The sequence below is a fragment of the Zonotrichia albicollis genome, chromosome 1 (assembly GCF_047830755.1).
Source record: "Zonotrichia albicollis isolate bZonAlb1 chromosome 1, bZonAlb1.hap1, whole genome shotgun sequence".
In the NCBI taxonomy this organism is placed as follows: Eukaryota; Metazoa; Chordata; class Aves; order Passeriformes; family Passerellidae; genus Zonotrichia; species Zonotrichia albicollis.
This window is the reverse complement of record NC_133819.1, coordinates 22,888,692-22,908,629: the sequence shown is the minus strand read 5'-3', so window position 1 is coordinate 22,908,629 and position 19,938 is coordinate 22,888,692. Positions and strand designations below refer to the sequence as shown.

Sequence of the window (19,938 nt, the reverse complement as noted above, 5' to 3'; positions counted from 1 at the left end):
TTGCAGTGTGAATCCTTGCACTACATTGCCACGTGAATACTTTCTCAGAATTTTTCAAAATCTATGTAATAAAGAAGGCTTTAATGGAAAATTACACTGAAAATCATCTGACTGTTCCTATAGAAGCTGTGTGGGTTATGTTCTCATGCATTTTTCATAACTGCAGAACAGCTTGTGAATGTCACACTTAACTGCCACACTCCTGAGTCTAAGTTTTAAATAGATCCTTTTCTCTTTTTTTTTTTTTTTAACTGGGGGATATTAAACTTCAATATAAAACTACCATCAAGAGAAAAATATTATTTTCACAGTACCTCTGTAAACTAAAGAAAAATCAAAAGTGAATATCTGCTTTGTTATACTTCTGAAAAAAAATGAATTGATTGCTAGAAAAACTTGAAAGAAAAATACAGGCCAGGAAGCTCAACTGAGATTAAATCACAAGAATGACAGATGATTACTTTTTAAGCATTTTGTCTTCTTTGTCACTAGAGTAAACCTCCTTTCACAAAACCAGATGCAGTTTCCACACTAATTGCAGGTTGTATCCTACCTATAATAATAGGCCAATTTGACCATATCTTGAAAGTGGGACTGTTTTCTAGGGCAATGTTCAAGGGATACAAAGATGTTCAAGCATTCAAACCAAGCCTCAGCCTCAGTTCTCCCACTCTCTGATCCCATTCTGCTGCTTGCATCTTCCTAACCCTTGAACACACAGCCATAAATTAAGAGCAACCTGGGCTGAAGCAACCATAGAGTTCCCTGTGAAGGGTGCAGTTTTTAAAGCTCTTCACTTGTTCTCCAGGCTATTAGAGCACAGAAGATGGCTCAACTGCCACATTTTATCTGCCTTTTCATCTAGAGAGTATCCTTCAGGTTAAGGATTTATTAATGCTTCCTTTGTGACATTAAGGACACGCCACTCTCTACACTGAGCTCTGAAATTATGCTACCTCCATAAAACACATCAACCAGGAAGGATGCAGCTCCCCTAGGAATTTACAGGTTCCTAACTGGAGAAGGTTGCCTACATCTGAAGAGGAGGAGAGGCAAGATTGGCACAGCAAGTGATTATTTTGGTAGACAGAAATGACGTCTAACTTTCAGGGAAAATCCTGACATGAGTGTCTATTTTAGAATTAGATTTCTTACACAACTTATTTTAGATGTGCTAACAGGATCAGTAGGATCATTATAGGATTCATGCTTTTTTGCTTGTACTTTTTGGAGGAAAGTTGCATGTATCAGAACTGAAAATTAATAAAGGTTACAGAAACAGAAGAAAGGCTGCTCTCCCAAAAAAAGTACAGAGTCAGTGCAGTAAAGCACTGCTTATTTCAATTATTTTTATTTTAATGTTTGGGGTTTTTACATTTATCTGAGTTAGTAGAATATTAGTGTTTTGCTTGATTTTGTTTTTAAAAAGTAACTGACAGGTAGGAACCTATACCTATGCATGATATTTAAATTCACCACCAGGGAGCTTAAGCTATTCAAAGAGAACAAACTGATGCGCATCACTACATAACTAAATCTTGAGCAGATGGCTACTTTATACAGCTTGCAATATTCTATTTATATAGGGTACAAAAGTAATATTTTAGTGTATAAAATGTGAACTCAATACACCAAAACTTTACCTTGCTCTGGAGGGTTTGATCACGTGTCTAAAGAGCAGGGATCTCAAATAAAATTCTCAGATAATTAGAGTCAAGCCATCTTTTAAAACCAGCTGTTTGGGGCAGAGTGGCACATGTTTGCTTTTCAGTTGTGATTTTTGTCTAGTTTATTATGTAGTATTACCTTTTTTTTCATTTAAGGAGAAAAGAAAAGCATTTTCTTGCCTTAGAAGACAAAGGACTCAGCATGAGAATTTTAGAAAAATAGATGAAGACAGAGAGATGGATAAGTATGCACAGCTATAGTTGTATGTATACTTTATTTATATACACACACACAACACATATATTGTGTTGGGATGGACCAGGGAAAAGGTTTGTCAAGCCAAATTCCCTTCTAACAGTGGCTGACAGGCAATGCACAGGAAGGAAAACACCTACTTCACTACCTCCAGGTTATCCACTACTCTTGTGATTAAGAAATAATTCTCTTTTGCTGGAAAATACAGCTCATAGCAACATACAATTTCAATCAGCATAAGCAGTTTGGAAATCACTCCCCTAGATGTTTTCTTATGTTCAAAGTAAGCAGAGAAGGTGGGAAGATTCTAAGTGTAAAAATGAAAAAAAATTCTTGTTGTACAAGAAGAAACAAACAAAAAGTTCTAAATTCTGTCTGTACACTACTGCACCAATTAACAGAACAGGAATTCTACCAGGTTGCAACAATGTGTGACATTAACTGCAGAAAAATACTTCAAGTTCAAAAGCAAGAGATTTATTTTCCAAGTGACAACCTGTGTGAGGATCATGGAGCTCCAGCTTCCCCAAACCTCTGTGTGTGTTTCATCTTTCTCATCACAAAGTGCAGTGCATTTCAAAGGTATGGACTACACAAAATGGGCAACACACCACCTGCAGAGTATTTTGTAATCTTTACCAAACACTGAAACTGATACCTGTCAGAGAGGTGATAAAGCTGCTGAGATTAATCAAAACTGAAACTGACACCCCAGGGCATTATAAACAAGGTCTTTCAGGTCACATCTTGAAAAATGTTATTTTTCTGAGACAAATAAAAGACTTTTACCTGAGCAGAAGCAGTGAGTGATATAGAAACTGCAAGCCTTGGCCATGTACCTTCTGTACAGACGTCTTCAAATGTTGAAAAGACAAGACAAAATGGAAGTCTAACTCTAATTCTGTTCCTCTGCTAATCAGAGAAAGAGAAAATTGAAGGTAGCATATCTCTATCAGAACATCTTAAAATAAAGCTTACAGAAAGCAGAGCCAAAACTGAAAAATAACTCCACAGCTGTAGCCCATATGACCCAGAGGGCATAACATGTTCAAGAATATTTACAGAAACTGCTTGTTCTGACTGGTATAACCTATACAAGAGAGAATTTCCAGAGAACCAAGTATGAACTCAGTAAGGGAGAGTATGCAGCTGATTTGGAAGAAAAAGATGTAATGATCTGAAGAGTAAGTAGCAGGGGCATCTGCTAGACAACCATCAACTCTTTGTTAATTCAAAACCACAGAATGATACATTCCTGTGACTAACCACACGGGTATCACTCAATAAAATGTGCATCAGGGCATCCACTGCCTGAAGCCATGTATTCAGGTTATGGGAATAGGAATAAAAGCATCCTGCTCTCGTCTCTGCCTTGGATGGCTGAACTCAGGTCTGCCAGGCAGCACCAGGTGTGACCTGATCAGCAGAGGGCTAACACCACCTTTTGCTGTGAACTGCTCTTTCCTCTTCATTGGCATGAACACTTTCATTATTCCACATGCTCTTCCTTGTGAGGAAAAATCAAAAATTACTAACAATGGCTCCAAGCAAAAGGAGGAACTGAGTCCACCAAACAGAGCTATAAAAATCAGAGAGAATTACAGGAAGTTGAGAAATAAGAATTGTATTTCAAGAAATTCCTTTGCACCTCCTGTATCCAGCAAGTCTGTGTGAGTCACCGTGGACAAGGATTACCAAAAGCATATGTTTAGCTAGGGCTCTAAGCAGCAGCATACTAGTAGAGGAAGCATTAATGTCATTTACATAAGAAAACACCGGGATCATGGGAGATTGTATGGATGCAGTAGAGTGCCAGCCCTCTGGAAAAGAACAAGATACCAAAAGCACAGTTTCAAAAATATCTGCTTAAAAATTCTGGAAAAAAACCAGCTGAAACCCTTCAATGCTAACAGGAGAATGTCTAAAACTTTAACAGAAATTAGTAATAGTTTCTAAGAGGAACAGCAGAGATAAGGAGTAAGTTAATGCCACTAAATACTTGAGATTGTCCCAAAAAAATCATTTAAATTAATAGTTGTCATGCCAAAAAATAATCAGGCATCACAAACAAGTGAACACAATGCAAATAGATTCTTCCATTCCTAATGATTGTAAAAGTTTTATAGTAAGAGTTCCTTGTCATGGACCCAGATGGAATACACTGGAGACATCTTTGGCAGCAGCTATATAATGCCAAGTGATGGTAAAAAAGCAAATTTGTTTTTGCTACAGATGGTTACATTTTAAAATGTAACCTTTTCTAAAAAGGACAGTCCCCTGGAGGGGTGACATCTTACCCGCTAAATCCACTCGGGTTAAACACAGCTCATCTACAGAAAATTAATCTCCTGCCGTTTCTGTCAGAAGTCTGACAAGCTTCCGTCAAACTTCTGTAGGGAGGACATAAGATCTCCAGAAGATAGAGCAAAACAAAGAAAAGAAAGAAAAGAAAAAGGAAGAGGCAATCAACCTTTTAAATTTTTTCCCACCGAATAAGATTTGAAGTGTTACATCCATTCTACTTAGATCTGTAGTTTTCAACTCAAAGGTCACATTATTATGGATTTTTCTTCCCAAAGCGTAACAGAAATAGTTTTTCAATAATTTTGAAGGTCTTTTGGGGGAAATCTGTTCTGGGCATTACTCATTAAAGGCATGACATTTTATTTATCTAGTTTATTTCAAGATACTTGAGAATAAAACTATTATGTTGTGTTCCCAAACCCTTCTCTGTTATTTTTCTCTCTTCCCTCTCTCTCGCAGAGTTTCTGACAGGGAAATGAATGTTATTTTTACTACTTGATTTTAAAAAGTGAATTATAAAATGTAAACAAAATCCATCAAATCTGATCTGTTTCTCTAAAACTGAAATCTAAAAATCAAAAAGACAATTCATGTGGTTTCTTAAACTTCATGGGAAAGAATTCCTCTTAACAAATAAGCAATCCTCTGCCAAATTTGCCGCATAAACATTATAGCAGCTGTAATGACATACCAGGCTAAGGAGAGGAAAATGCTTAGAAATCCTGTAAGACACCCTAAAAAACATCTGAAAGGAATTTCATAATCATAGTCTTTTTCAAGTTCTATTTTCTGATCCTGTTTCATTAATAACACTACAAATATATATGGAAAAACACATCTAATAGCAGCTTTGACCTTTTTCTTTGTTGCTTCCATGTAAACAATCCCTTCTTAAGCAAGAAAACATTTATCTGGTGCCTCTAATTCCACCATTTGGCACATGCAGAGGTACCAGGACTGTGCACTTACAGAGCTGGGGCTGGAGTGCCGCCTGACTTTAGGAGATTCCTTCCCTGCAGATGAAGTTTTGAAGTTAATGCAGGCGTTGTTCTCTGAGTGAACCCTCTTCACTTGATTAGTTGGCTTCTCAAACGGATCAAAACTACTCTGTGTCCTCTGTACCCGAACTTTTTTATCCTCAGGAATTGTATCCAGAGGTTTGATCACTGAATCCATTCCCTGGCAGTTCCGTGTAGACATCTTTGTGACACATATCTGAAAAGAAAAAACATCATTTGTTGACTCTAACAGGCTTAAAGTTTATATTATCCCATGCACTAGCCAGCATCAAAAAAGGCACTGAACTTTATAAGCATTCACTTTCTATTTCTATGCTAAAATAAAAAACAACACATGCATTTTACATAGAGGACACCCACATCACAATAATAGCTATAAAAAGCCTATCTTTGTACAATGTACTGAAAGATCCTGGAAAAGGAAGGCCAAGGAGGGACATACATAAATTCATACATTTGTGTCTTCTTGTACAATGTGTTCTTGGCAGCAATGCCACTTCTCTCTCCAATCTAGCCACAGATATCCACAAGCAGTATTGATTCCCATTTGTTCAAAATTGGATGAGACTAAACTAAAATAAATGATGGTGGTTTGTATGTGCACTGGCTGGTGCTGGCTTTCCAAAGATTCAATACTGGTATATTATGGTATTTTTAAATAATGCTTATACAGTGTTATTATTATTATCACCATATGTCTCAGAAAATCAAATCAGTAAATCAATTCCCAGGCACTGAAACGTGAGACTGCAGCCTAATGGCACACTAAAGCACAGAAGTTCAATTCTTTGTTACTGTGAAGTATGACTCTGCCAAGCTCCAAAGACTGCCACTTGCTGCTTGAGCTATCAAAATGTGCTATGGTTTATTCAAAAGAACTAAATGAGCAGAACAGCCCCTGTAGGTACTCCAGTCATGTAAATTTCTGGTTTTCATTTCAATTTTTTTAAATTACACTGTTGGTGAGGGGTTGTATTTGAGGCCTCAGTTTCTGTTTTCACCCATAAGAGACTTGACTTTTTACTCGGAAATAAAAGAAATAGTTTCAGCTTTCAGGCTGCAGAGAAAAATTATGAAGTGCGATGCAAGAAGACCCAAGAGATTCCCTAAATTGTAAGACAATCAAAGTAATCTACAATGTACTTTTTCCATGACATTTGCATGTGTTTAAGGATACAGTGTTAATTTGCTGTCAATTGACCTGTTCATATAAAAACAATTTAATATTCCATATATTAACAATTTAATAATCTATACTAATTTTGGAAAACTTGTTATCCTAAAACAGTTAACATTAAAAAAAAGAAAAAAGAAATTTTTTTTCTTATAAATAAATCAATAAATCAGGAGTCTTCCTTCCTAAAGCAAAGCATCTCCAAAAACTTCTCAAATAAATTTTTCTTTGCCATTTTCCCAGAGGCATTTTGTGCCTTGAAATCCAACTTTCTCCAATTGTTTATAGAAATACTGGGTTACTATACCTTGTGGAGTTTGGCTTTTTTTTTTTTTTTTAAGATTCATCGTAACACTAGATGAAAGATTTCTTTTCTACATTAAAAATTTAAAGTATGTTTCCTGCACTGTGCCATCTGGCCAAATGATCATGTACCAGGTCAACTCTAATGAATGACATCACTACTGTCACAAACCAGGCATTACAAGGGTTTGCCTTTCTTCTCACTAAAGCAATTTCTCCAAGACTAGAACTTCACCAAGTTATAACTTCCTTGAGAGAAGGAAAAATCCCCTTCTTTCCAAATGATAATTCTTTTTTTGGGCTTAAATTAAGACAATTATGTAATTTTGGTCTGCTCCTTCAGAGAGAGAAAAGATAAACAGCTGCAGCACAAAGAGTTTTTAATTAGTCTTCTTGTAAAACTAATTGGTTTCTTTTCCTTAAAACAACTCTCATGCACTGACATGTATCCACATACTTCCCACTATCATCTCCATGTTCTTGCAATGCTTGCTACTAACAAAGACGTTTTAAAATAATGTAAATTGGAATCACTGTTAATACAGTAGCTTAATCAACATGGATGCAAATAAATCAGCAATCAGTAATCATTATTTCTCAGCATTTGAAACCCTGTGATCTAGAAAACAGGGGTAGGAGATATGGACAAAAAGTTCCAAAGCAGTACTTGTCTTCCTTTCAGGTTAACAAGGCACCTGTAGCAGATTAAAATATTTGGAATACACAGCTATAAACATACTACAGATAATAATGCCATGAATGCTGCTTGTTTTCTTTTTCCACTGGAAAATCCCCATGTGTATGTCTGTCTTACTTTTGTCTTGGCTGGAAGCAGTAACAGTTTGGAATTCGATTTTGAAGGGAGGCACTTCAGCCTTCAGGCTACCTGACTGAATCTGGAGTAGGATAAAAATCCCAATCATCATCACTTTATAATAGTCACCTTTCAACTTGCAAATGACTAAAACCAAGATGAGCACCGACCAGCTCCCTGCTCAGAAGTCAAACACCTTGGTGGATGCACAGGCTGTCACCTGTGGAAGAGCCTCAGCACTGCAGACAAATGCCAAAGCAGAGGCTGCTCACCCTGCCCATCTGCCTGTTCTGCAACTGCAGCACATCTCCTGCCAGAGCTGACAAGGGCTTCAATTCATCACTCCTCTCTCACCGATATCAATATTTCCTTGGCAGAAACAAAGCATTCTATCCAAATGGCTGCTGTGCACTGCTGAAGCCAGCAAAGCTAAGCTCACGCTGCTGTTGCAGGGTACACATTTCCAAACTGTCTAACCTGCCTATAAAACACTGGAGAGAAACAATATTTAAGCATTTGTTTTACATTCTGCCATTGATAGCCGAGTCCATAACTTCAGTCTGAGAACATGTTCTATAAAATCTGAAAGGACCAGGTCTAAAAGGTCAGCACTGAGCACTGGCTGTAACCAACTAAAGGTCATAAGCTCATTGGTGGCTTTAGAGCACTGCTGTAACCAGCTTAAAGACCCAAACTCATTGGTGGTGTCAGGTTTCCCTCCACCAGCAAGGTTAAGCTACCACAGTAGCACAGATTTTGCCCCTGGCCAGCCGGAGTGCTGACCAGCTGCTCCTGTGCTCCAGCTAAGGATAGAACTTACTCTCTAGTGCTCTATCATGCAAAAAAGCAACAATTTGCTAAGCAAAACGGAAACATAACTTCTTTTGGAAGTCTTCCTCTGCATGAAAATTATCATAGATTCCACCAGCTTGACCACATCACCTTTGTGAACGCTATGGATTTGTTTGGGTTTTTTTATTCTAATTCAGCCTTTTAAATATAATTTTCCTTTGTACAGCATAATTGCTGCTTATAAATTTTAACTTCTCAAAGGATATGTACAAATACTTAGCATCAGAAAGTGTTAGACTTGCAAACCAGTGTCTACCACCTGGTAGCTCCTTGCTGGTAGTCAGGAGAAGCTAACACATCTTCTCATTTCCATATTTCTTTTTGCATAGGAGAATTAGGACAATTTTCCAGTTAAAGCATAATATTTATCATAAAGAACACTGGTTCAATTTCAGAATCTTTTGAATGCTCCTGGGTGATCCTCTGGGACAGTGAGACTTTCCCTCTAAGTACATTCTGCCACCTCTAAGATCAGACTTTTCAACCCATTTCATTTGTTCCATCTACATAAGTCATAGATTCTTCAGATGGGCACTATTCTTTTAGTAACCCTTCTTTTACACATAGAACAACCCTAGTCACCTCAATGAAGATCCAGAAAGTTATGGAAACTATCTCTTTTTCCCATGCAGCCTCAAAACTGTAGCCTCAAAAAAGTACTGACCTCAAATGCATGTAGAGACAATAAAAGTGACGCCTTGTTTTGTCATATACAAAACAACAATTATGATTTATAAAATGCAATCAAGAAGAAGAAACTCAGTATGAATATACTGTGCATTTAAAGAAACCTTTGTCTAGCCAACTGCATAAGTCATTAAGCAGCTTTAATTGTCATTTCTTTAAAACAAGTAATTCTATAAGTAAACATTAAGGTATGCCAATGCTTGAAGTGATTCTTTCCCCTTCAGGAGTTACTGCCATGATTTTGTGCTTCTCCCACCACAAACTACATTCAAGGCAAAATATTCTGAGGGATAAACTATTTCCAAAACTATTTGGCTTTTAAAAGTAGGGCAATGCAACCACATTTCTCTCTTTCAGATAAGCTATTTTTGCCAGCAGATTCCATAACTATGAGGAACAGAGGTATGGGATACTCATTTATGCTTTACTTCTTCTTTACAGGAAACAGGATTTTAAAATAAGCCAATCAACTTAATACATGTAACAGCTATAAATTATTACACATGTAACAGGGAATCCACAAAAATACCTGCATTGTGTATGGATTGCTCCATAATCAATAAATAAGAAAATATTACTATCCTTTCAAACCACATATCATATATAAAAGGCTCAAGGAATTCACTGGACTATTCAACACTTCCAGCCTAAGGCATGGTAGGTGGCCCTGGAAATGAAAAATAAGGGAGGAAATAGCTGCTTTGCACCAAGGTTCCCACCTCACAGCAATCTCAGTACCTCAGAGGACCACGATGAAAAATGGATGTTGGCAAAAACGGCAGGAGAGGGGCCAAGACAAGGAGTAGGTGATAAAAGAAAAACAAAACAAAACAAAACAAAACAAAAAAAAAAAAAAAAAAAAAAAAAACAAAAAAAACCAAACTAAACAAACTAGATGGGAAAAAAGTACGACAAAACAATGGGAATTATATGTATGGTATTCACACCAGAAAATTTCATCTGTAGAACATTCATCCCCAAAGTCTCTGCTTTGACTCTAAGATAAAAATCCTGAAAAGGCCACACTACACTCCAATACCAGTCTCCCTTTAGGGAGATTTGCTTTTCTACACCAAAAACACAGTGGTCCTACAGAAAATAATTTCTTGTGTTTGAAGTTACTCTTTGGAAGAACACTTCCAAAGCAGCACTCAGAAACTGCCCGGGCACTTGGTATCTTGTAGGAAAAGATTTAATCTGGAAAATAGCAATAACTATTCCTGTTCAGTGAGGCAACAGTATTAATAGCTGAGAGTTCCTGATCCCAAATCTGATTTCCAGATCTTGGAAAAAAGTTCCCTGTCAGTCCAGGTGTGCTCCAAGAGAAGCACCTCTCCATGATCTTCCTACCCATTACATTTTTCACATATGGATCCTTAATGTCAATACATAATTGTGAGACAGCTTGGGAAGTGCATTCTGCTGCCAAGCTATACACATTCTCCACACTCTAATTAGTGTAATAAAACTACTTTTAAAATTTGCTCACAATTATTTACTCAGTCTCATCTGAAAAATGTAAGACAAAGCGAGACACCATGATGAGACAATTCATGAGGCCACTTAAAACCTACAGCATAAATGGCCACTTTACAGCTACATGAAGAGCTCTCTCTACTTTTAAAAGGAGACACAAAAGAAAGACTTATCTAGAAAATCTGAATATTCATGTCAGTTTCAGTAATTACTTGAGCTATCGCAGATTATGGCAATGCAAAGCAAAACAAAACGCAGCACCACAAAAGTTAGTGCAGCTTGATACTAAAAGTTATTTTAGTGTTCCTCTGTGTTTTTTAAAATTTATTTAAGGTAAAAAGAACCAGAATATTCAGGAAAGAACTCCAAAAAAGCACAACATAGTTTATACTCTGTAACTTAGTTGCAGATCAGAATCTGAAGACAATCCATGACAGACAAAACCACAGCCTGGACGTGCTCCCAGCTCCTCCTGCCCAGGCTCCCAGTCCATTTGAGAAGATCCCAAGGCTGCTCTAGGATAAAGAGCCTTAGCCATCATTATGCCAGTATGGACCATGCACCATGGGGCTACAGCCTCCACCCTAACATCATAGTACTTACCATATCTCAAAACAATGTCAGCATTTAGCCAATTTTTTTCCCCATAAAGAATACTGCTAAATTCAGAGACTAAAACCACAAGAAGAATAATTTTCCTCCATGTGAAAAGCTCCATAATAAGCCCCATTAAATAAATAAAAATCACTATCATAATGCATGGAACCATTTCTAAATAAAGATGCCTCTTTGAATCACATTAAATCTCATTTAAAGCAGTACTCCTTTATCTGCATTTGGGATTAATGTGAAAATAATAAATGGTGTATCAGATGTAGTTATTGTGATACAGTTTCAATGCAAGATTCTTTCACTTCATCAAAATTAAGAGGTCCCAAAGAAATAAGATTCTTAAAATTAAAGGTTGCTAGACTAATTCATTTACTGTTAAAGTCATATAGCATTGAAAGAGTGAGACTGATCAGTTAAACCATGTAAGTAATTTATAGTCTTACAGTTAATGAATTTTAAAACAGTCATGAATGATCAGGAATTAATCACCTGTTTGGGTACTTAGTGAAATATAGCCTGTCCCATATCAGTGAAATTTATTCATATGAGTAGAGATATCCTCAGTAACATAGAACAACCAATTCTGGCAGAACAGGTCAGAGATCCCACCACACAAAAGAAAAGAACTTTAAAATGCTTTATAGTCTAAAGACACCCTGCTCTGGAGCTCATCACATCTTTCAGGAATATGCATTATATCTGGGTTTTAATTCTTACATTTAACACTACAAATGCTTACTTTTGACATCCAGTGGATACAGACTTATGTAAAATATTTTTTAAATTGCCAACCATCTACTATTTTTATTAGTCATTGCCACTGTGTAAATCTGGGGGAAAAACTGACTGGCTGGGTAAATACCACAATAGACATCCAAAGCTGCTACTGAAAAATCTGAAGGAAATATCTGAATTCCACCCATTTCCACCATTCCAGAAGATGTAGTATGAATGGACCAGACACAGGGAAACCCAAGATCAAGCATGCGGCAAGAAAATCAAGAATTAAAATTACTAAATAATGTGAGGTAAGGAAGTCACTCAACCTCTCCACAATTCCATTTTTCTGTTCACAACAGCGATCCCTATCACAAGCAGAAACTGAGAGTGCTAATTAAGTCTGCAAAGCACTTGGGCTTTGTAAAGTAAAAAGTTATGAAGATATAGATTATAATTTGTAGTGCCAAAACCCACTGGAAGTAGTGCAACAATCTCATTATTACAGACAATAAGCCTTAGCAGTTGCATTTAGCTGAGAGATGTATAAAAAAAATATGGTTAGGTGACTACTTGTTCAACAGCTGAATTGCTGAGAAAGTTAGTCTGCCATTAATTTTCACTGGAAAAATCCTATCTGGATACAAGTTTTTATTACCATTTATAAGCATGTTATTTTCTACCATGCTTTGGTACCATGGCAATTGAGAACACAAGTCATCTGCAGATTTTGGCATCCCTGGAATTTGACATTTGCTACTTATAAAACACAGTTTGGGAATGTTCTGGAGTATTATAAGCAGCTTTGTTCAAAATAAAAATGCATCTATCTGCAGATTCATTCTCTTTGCAGAACAAAGCAATAGGGAGGCTCTTTCTCCTTTCAAACAAAAGACTTGCCTGCTTCTCCTCAGTCCATCTGGTAGCACTCTCCATCCTCCCCAGGAGAGGGTCAGCAAATGACTGCTGCACCCACAAGCAGAAACATGCACAGGTTGAGAAGAGAGCTCAGTGTGTGAGAATTCTACAATACAGGAAAAGATCCATGAAGAGCAAGAGATGAGATAAGGGAGCGGATAAAATTGTGAAAGGGGAAGTAGAGCATGTAATGCTGCACGACATCACCAGCCAGCTCATACCAGAGCTACCAGTGCAATCAGGCTCTCACTTGAGAGCGGTCCTTGAACACACTCACCCCTCCCTGTAATCACCTACACCAGCCCTTTGGTTTGAACATTTGATGGGCACAGCTAAAAGAAGCTGAAAGAGAACTTGAGTAAGAGAGGGGGAAAAAAAATAGGGAGCTGGTAGAAATGAAGGAAGATGCAAGGAAAAAATGGTTGTAAAACAAGAATCTTCTTTTCCTCTCCTGATGTCCCAGAACTATAATTCATATTCTTGGGTAATATTTATTTAACTTTAATTGGCTACAGCGATTGCTAGCTATGAGCTAGCAAATGCAACTGAAAACAGAGCTCAGAGACTGGAAATGGTATCTGGGGATATGGTATGCTCCTTGCCGTACCTACCACAAACTTACTCATACACCTCCCACAGCCCATCTCAAAGGCACTCGCCCAAAATGGCCGTTTTATTTCCAAAGTCAAAGCTGATGCTAAACCAACTGTCATTGTCATATGGAAGAAGGCGAATATAAAAAGGTCACTGAAGTGCCAGATGGGAGAATTTTTGAACTAAAAGCTCTGACATTAATTCTCAGTGTTTGTCTGAAAGACTGAACTCAATGAGCTGATTAAATGTCTGTGCTGAATTGCCAAGTGAGAGAAAAGTTATTCTCACAGAAAAACCAACTGATCAGACCTGGGGTAGGAATCCCAGTTGCATAAAAATCTGAAAACATTTTTACCTGCCTCAAGAAAAATAAAATTTTAAACTAGAAATTAAAACTGGTTACACAATTCTTTCCTTTCACCACCAACACACCAAGGGCTGCAATACAGAACATATTTATTCTGCTAACTTGACATCTAAATATCAGTATAATTTCTGAAGCAAACACAATCCTGAAATTAGGAATTATTGAAAATTATTTTAGATGTCTTCAACATGGTAAGGAGAAACTCAGCATTTTAATTTTTTTTTTTCTGTTCATAGCACAGCCTAGCTTCAGAAAAGTGAGTTTCTAATCCATCAAAGTTGATGTTCCTCTCCTTGCAGAGAAAAAAGGTCCAGTTTTCAAGAGAGTCTGGATTAGACCTAAATAGATTTTAGGTCTATAAAAGCCTACATATGTCCTCAAAGCAAAACTCTGTTCTGTGACAAGAGACGTCAGGAGGAGTCACCTAAGGACAGGATCTCAGATAAAGGTCACACCAAAGTCCTGACAGCCTCTAACACTCATGAAAAGAGACAGAAACTCAACAGAGCTGATTTAAAGGGGCATTTTGCTCTATTTCTGTACTGATGCCACAAAATACAGTAACTGTGTTAGTAATAAAACCTGGCAAATAAATTCTTCCTTTTACTTGCACAGTGTTCACATTTGTCACACCGGTATATAACACAATGTGCCATGCAAGCCTTTCCTGAAATTCCAACCAGGCTGCTGCTGCTTCCATTAACCTGGGTTCAGACCTGCGGCATCCAAAAGTAGGAGGGTCACTCCTCCAAAAAACCAAACAGGAGGGCACAGTTGAGGATCAGCAGGGATATCACTGTGGCAGAGGCAGCTTCCAGTGCCAGGCACGAGCCAAGGATGCCTTGGTAACCAGAACGGCGGTGGAGAAAGTGTCTGAACATAAACACTCCCGAGAAATTGTGACAGGTGGTTCTTATACTCTTTTACTTAGTTACCCACTTGTATCTGTTGTCTCTCCTCCTCTGTAACCATATGAACAGGATTTAAAAATAAAGATTAAAAAATATTTTCAATCCATTTTCCATATCAGCCTCCTGCTCCAACAGATGGCTACATGTGCTAGTGCTAGTTTATACAGTTTCCTTTCCATAAGTGCATTATTAGTGGTTTTGTGAGAATAGTATATTATGCCTTTCTGAGTTTACAGGTTTATAATTTTATTCTATCCTCCAAAACTCCCCCAATCATGAAGTTATCAAAGGCATATCCATAAATGCAGTAAAGTCTTCCCACTGCCAAGTTCAAGTGTGAGAAATCTTGAGAGACTTGACAACAAAATGCCTATTCTTGCTAGATTCTGAGACTGTCAGTAAGGTTTTTAAGAAAATAAATTGTAAACAACTCCATGCCTTGAAAATAGGCTCTACCCAGTTCCTTTAGGCTGCTTTGCCTATCCCTAGCAAGCCTCTTGATTCTTTCACAGTTATCGTCAAGTATGTCAGACTGAAACTAAAAAAAAATTGTCCTTGTACAAGCAGGGACTGCAACAAAAACACTGCTGGGGGTGAGATCTGGTCATGTACCTGACAGTCTATGACTCAAGCCCAGCTACTCAGACCTTGCACATGTATGCTCTTCATATAAATGCTGAAGAGCACTTGTTAAATTAAAAGATGAAGGGGATTGGTCACGTAATCGTCTTTGTGAAATACACACATTTGCAGGTGAAAAGTTTTTTTGCAGTTATCTTTTGTCTTCAATTATGTTTTACCTTCAATGCAATGAAGCAGCATGCATGTTGCATGTTCATTAATAAATCAATGCCACTCTCACATTAGCTTCAGCAGATGTTTTAAAAGTACTTTGCAAGAAATAATTCAAAACTAGAATGGTAAATTAGTTGGGCACTTTTTCCTTCAGAACATTTCCTTCATTAAAAAAAGCCTACATGCTTCATTCCTTTGCCTGTTTTCTTCATTTTTCTTCCTTTCTTTTCCTTTTTAACTATCTTCAGCAAAAGCCAGACAATAAACTAGGTAATTGGAGTTGCTGGCTTCATTCTACTAATGCATTTCAAAGTTTCATTTTAGCACCAAGAAAGAAATCTCTCCTGCTTTTACTTGCTTCATCCCTGAGGTCAACAACCCTACAGGTTGAGAAATGCAGCATCCAAGGCAGATGAATGTCACAAGGAAAGACAAGCTCTCTGAGCAATTCTAGATCTGTTCCTCTACATATTATCTTCCAAACCACTGCATTTGACAAAGTATCCTCTATCAAATCAGTATAAAGGCAGAGGCAGAAAAAGAGCCTCAAGTTTGTCATTATTCTCTTGTGCAAGGAATCTTCAGAGATCTGACTAACCTACATTCCAATTCAGTCTCCCTGAAATCTTACTAACAGCCATCCATGACCTCCTTTCTGCCATTGCTTTCTTTCATGGAAGTTTGAGAGTTCAGACAAGGATGAGAAAACCCAGTTTCACAAATAATTAAATGAAAAGTCCTCATCTGTGTTTGGATTTCATATATACCTGACTTCTTTTTTTTTAACTTGTTCTTTCTGGTTTTTTTCCCCTCAGACAAATGACCTGGTTACAGAATTCTATAAAACTTGAATGAAAAGTCTCAAAGGAATTTTCTAGCAGCTACCACAGGTTTGCCAGCAGCACAATAACTTTCAAAGCAAAAGGGTGTAAGGGGGCATAATGAAACTTGCTTCTCAGTGCATAATGTGTCACACTGGAAAACATGCCATATCCTACAATTCAGAATTTAGTCAGGAGCATAATTGAAAATTATAGCCTATTAAGTTACTCAAAATATGAAGAACACTCTAGTATATCTTTTCTTGCCAAGATGCATAAAACTTAAAATGGAGAGGTTGCAAGCTTATACTGAGAAGAGCTCATCATAAGAAGGATGGCTACAATTTTATAATGAGAATTCTATGAACAGCATAGAGATAATGCTTATTTAAAAAAAAAAAAAACCCTATGTATTTCAACAGAGAAATGAAAATCACTGCTGCTTCTTTGATGTGTTCAAGCCAAAACATGTGCTATAGTAGACTTATGACTGTGCTCAAATGAATTTTAAAGAATAAGCTGTAACAGTACAAAGCAGCCAAGCCCTCTGAAGTTGGTGGCAATTTGCACCTCCAAAGCTGTGAGTTCATCATGAATCACTTTCAACAAGCAACAAATTTTGAGAATCAAATTGGTCAAAAATCACATCTGTCATTAGAACATCAGTGTAAGAAGTTCTCCAGCCTTACAGTACATTAAGCTTTTCATGACAAAATTGTCACAAAACAGAGTGATTGTAGATATCTTGCATAACTTACCCTGCACAGCTGCCTACCAGTGGTACAATCACATTTTATAATTATATAATTTCATAAATATATAATTTTATGAATCTGGACTACTTTGCCAAACACAGAAAATTCCTTGCCAACTTGAAAGTCAGGGGGCTGGTTCCACCACTTTTCTAGGCAGCAGCAAAACCAACCACTCCATCATTAAACTGTAGAACTTTTCAAGACAACTCTCCTGCATCACATTAAAATAAAACTTCTATAGCCAATATTTAACAACAGAACCAATTTGTTCATTAAAACCCTCACTATTTACAGGGAAGTCTGGGCAAACTTATTTTACACATACCCTCTAATGTTTTAAATATATTTTCTGTGTACTTACACAAAGATTTAATAAAATGGAGAAGGACATATTGAAACGCTCTAAGCCTGTAGACTGAAAAGCATCAGAAATGAATTAAGTGAAGCTAAGCTTTCACAATATATAAATAGACATTATGCCGTTTCCTAGTGGTTTTACTTCCCCAGTGCTCACTTGGCAACATTTGGTATTTTCCACTTCAGGTAAGTTTTATACAATTTAATATTAAATTACAAACATCAACACAGCAAAACTGAAATATAACTGACAAATTCTATTCAATTTCCTGGATAAAATGATACAGACTGGATCAAAAGCTTTCTGATATGATATTTGTTATTAGCTTAGGTTATTTTGCATTTATATAACATCTAGTTTAAGTTTATCAAGTTATTTTTCAATCAGAAGCTGCAACAGAACTAGTAAGCAGGATGAGATGGCAAGTTCAGCTCTAGAATTATTGTATACAAATTCCGACAATAAATCCTACAAATATTTGCAAAATAAAAGAAAAATCTCCACTCACACTCTGGCATCATTTCTGACTAGCACACCAAAACAAAGAAAACTAACAGACAAAACTGCACATTTCCGTGACCTCTGCAGGCCAGGCCAGAACTGATATAGCAACTTCAGAGAAGTCCATCCACCCAGGAATATGATAAACAAAAGAGCAAGATCACCAGCAATGGAGAGAAAGCCCAGAGGTTACCTTTACAAAGGCAAAATCACGTTTATGGGGTTGATAATACAAAATCACCCCTCTGAATTCAACGTTCAGTACTATATTAAATTACTCTTTCACTACTCGCTTTCTCCTAAACTGCTAAATCCAGAAATATGTGTAGGTTTATGTTAGGGAGTGGTACTAAATATATCAGTGAAAAATATGCCACACATCAAAGAGATGCATATAATCAATGATTTTGACAATATACAATACATTTATGTCAAAAGCAAAAAGCAGCCACAGAAAGGCATTCACTGAACCACACCAAAACACACAAGTCACCATGCGGGTGGAAGGAGCACTAAGGGACTGATGGAGTTGCTATTGGGAGAACTTGTCCTGACATGAACATCATAATAACAGCATTAAGAAAAATAAAGTCCTTAAGGGTCAGATTCTTAACATGATCAGTACACTGCTTCCTAACCCGGTAGCAAAAAAAAAATATTCTGGAAGCCAGGATGGACCTAAGAGAACTCAAGTTCAGAAAATAGTAATTAACCTCTTCTTCCCAGACTAAAAACACCAGCTAGTCTTTTCTTTAGTTCAGAAACAGGTTTTGGAGAACTGATATTGCACAGGCTCTCTGTTGCTTCAGGTAATATTTGCTAGGATACTCCTATTCATTTCAACAGGGATTGTAACCTGTAATTATCATTGTAGCAATACATGAAACACTTAGGAACATTTTAAGGCTAGTATTATCAAACCAAATTTACAAACCATGCCCAGCAGTCCCTGACAGCTGAGTACTTTTGCTTTTCTGGGACTTCAAAGGGCAATAACCCCAACAGAGCTGTCTGGATCTGCTCAGCAGTTCCTGTGACCTTTAAGGGGCACATCTGCACTCACATCTATACCGAAGCTGCTGAACATGACAGCCCAAATTCTCACCTGCCCCAGGCTGAGTACTCACACACACTCTCAATCCAGCAAACTCCTGCTGACCCCAAAGACCCACCCAGGGCAGCTACTGAAATCTGCAGGGGCAAATGCCCAGTGGAAGTTCAAAGATTTCCCTTCAAAAACAAAATAATCCCTCACCTCTTCTCTCCAGAGCTGGAGTCCAGCAGAGCTGCGCTGTGGGACCAGCCAGGCACCCTTGAGCCCAATCACAGCCCCTCCATGGCTCTGCCCATGCTCTCCTCTGTGAGGGCTCCGGGGGAAAACAGAACTGCCTGTCTGAGACAGACAGAGCACCTGCTCAGAGATCAAACCTCCAAACAGCCCACCAATGCTAACAGTGCCAGGGGAAAATGTCAAAACCTGTCAGAGCAGATTGGGTTTTAGAGAGTTTAGGTACCGGTTTTGTTTAAGATTTATACAGCAAAATAACAAAAATAAAGGGAAAAAAATGATAGGCCACCATTTTTGCTACAGGACATCAATGGCTGGCCAAACTTGAACTTAGATGAGATCTTGATATTTTGCCTGCTCAGCTACAACTCCTTGAATTTCTTTCTTCCTGGAGTCAGGGTCACTAAGGAGTCTGTGGCAAACACCCACTCCTCAGGTAATCCCTTATTTCCTGCTGTAACAGACCCCAGCCTCACTACAAAACTGATTCACACAAGGTTCTTTATACTCACAGAGCACTTGGCAGTAACTGCTTATTAAACTACGTATTTCTCCCCTTTCCCATCTGTGTTCTTAAGTTTTGGCCACATTTTAAGTTTTCCAGCTAGTTAATTTGGGATCTGTGTTTTACTAAGTATTACCACCAGGAATATTATTTATCAATAAAATATGTCTGAAATATTATTCTTTTCTTAAGCTCAGAAAACCAAAACATGAGAACCCAGAGACAGTAGTAACTCAACTAACAG

The 19,938-nt window shown here is 37.5% G+C and overlaps 1 protein-coding gene across 9 annotated transcripts in view; it reads right to left on the bottom strand.

Moving 5' to 3' along the window:
• The window catches only part of CDK14 (cyclin dependent kinase 14), a 343,783-nt gene that overhangs the window by 255,070 nt on the left and 68,775 nt on the right, over nt 1-19,938 (bottom strand). For 8 of the 9 annotated variants that reach the window (XR_012579124.1, XM_026795414.2, XM_026795418.2 and 5 more), the window contains one exon: nt 5,197-5,442. Coding sequence is in view for 8 of the 9 variants with exons in the window: in XM_026795414.2 (XP_026651215.1) it covers nt 5,197-5,442 (246 nt within the window). In the remaining variant the exon portion in view is untranslated. Of the gene's footprint in view, nt 1-5,196; nt 5,443-19,156; nt 19,291-19,938 lie in introns of those variants that run through there. The other variant, XM_026795435.2, reaches the window with a different exon arrangement.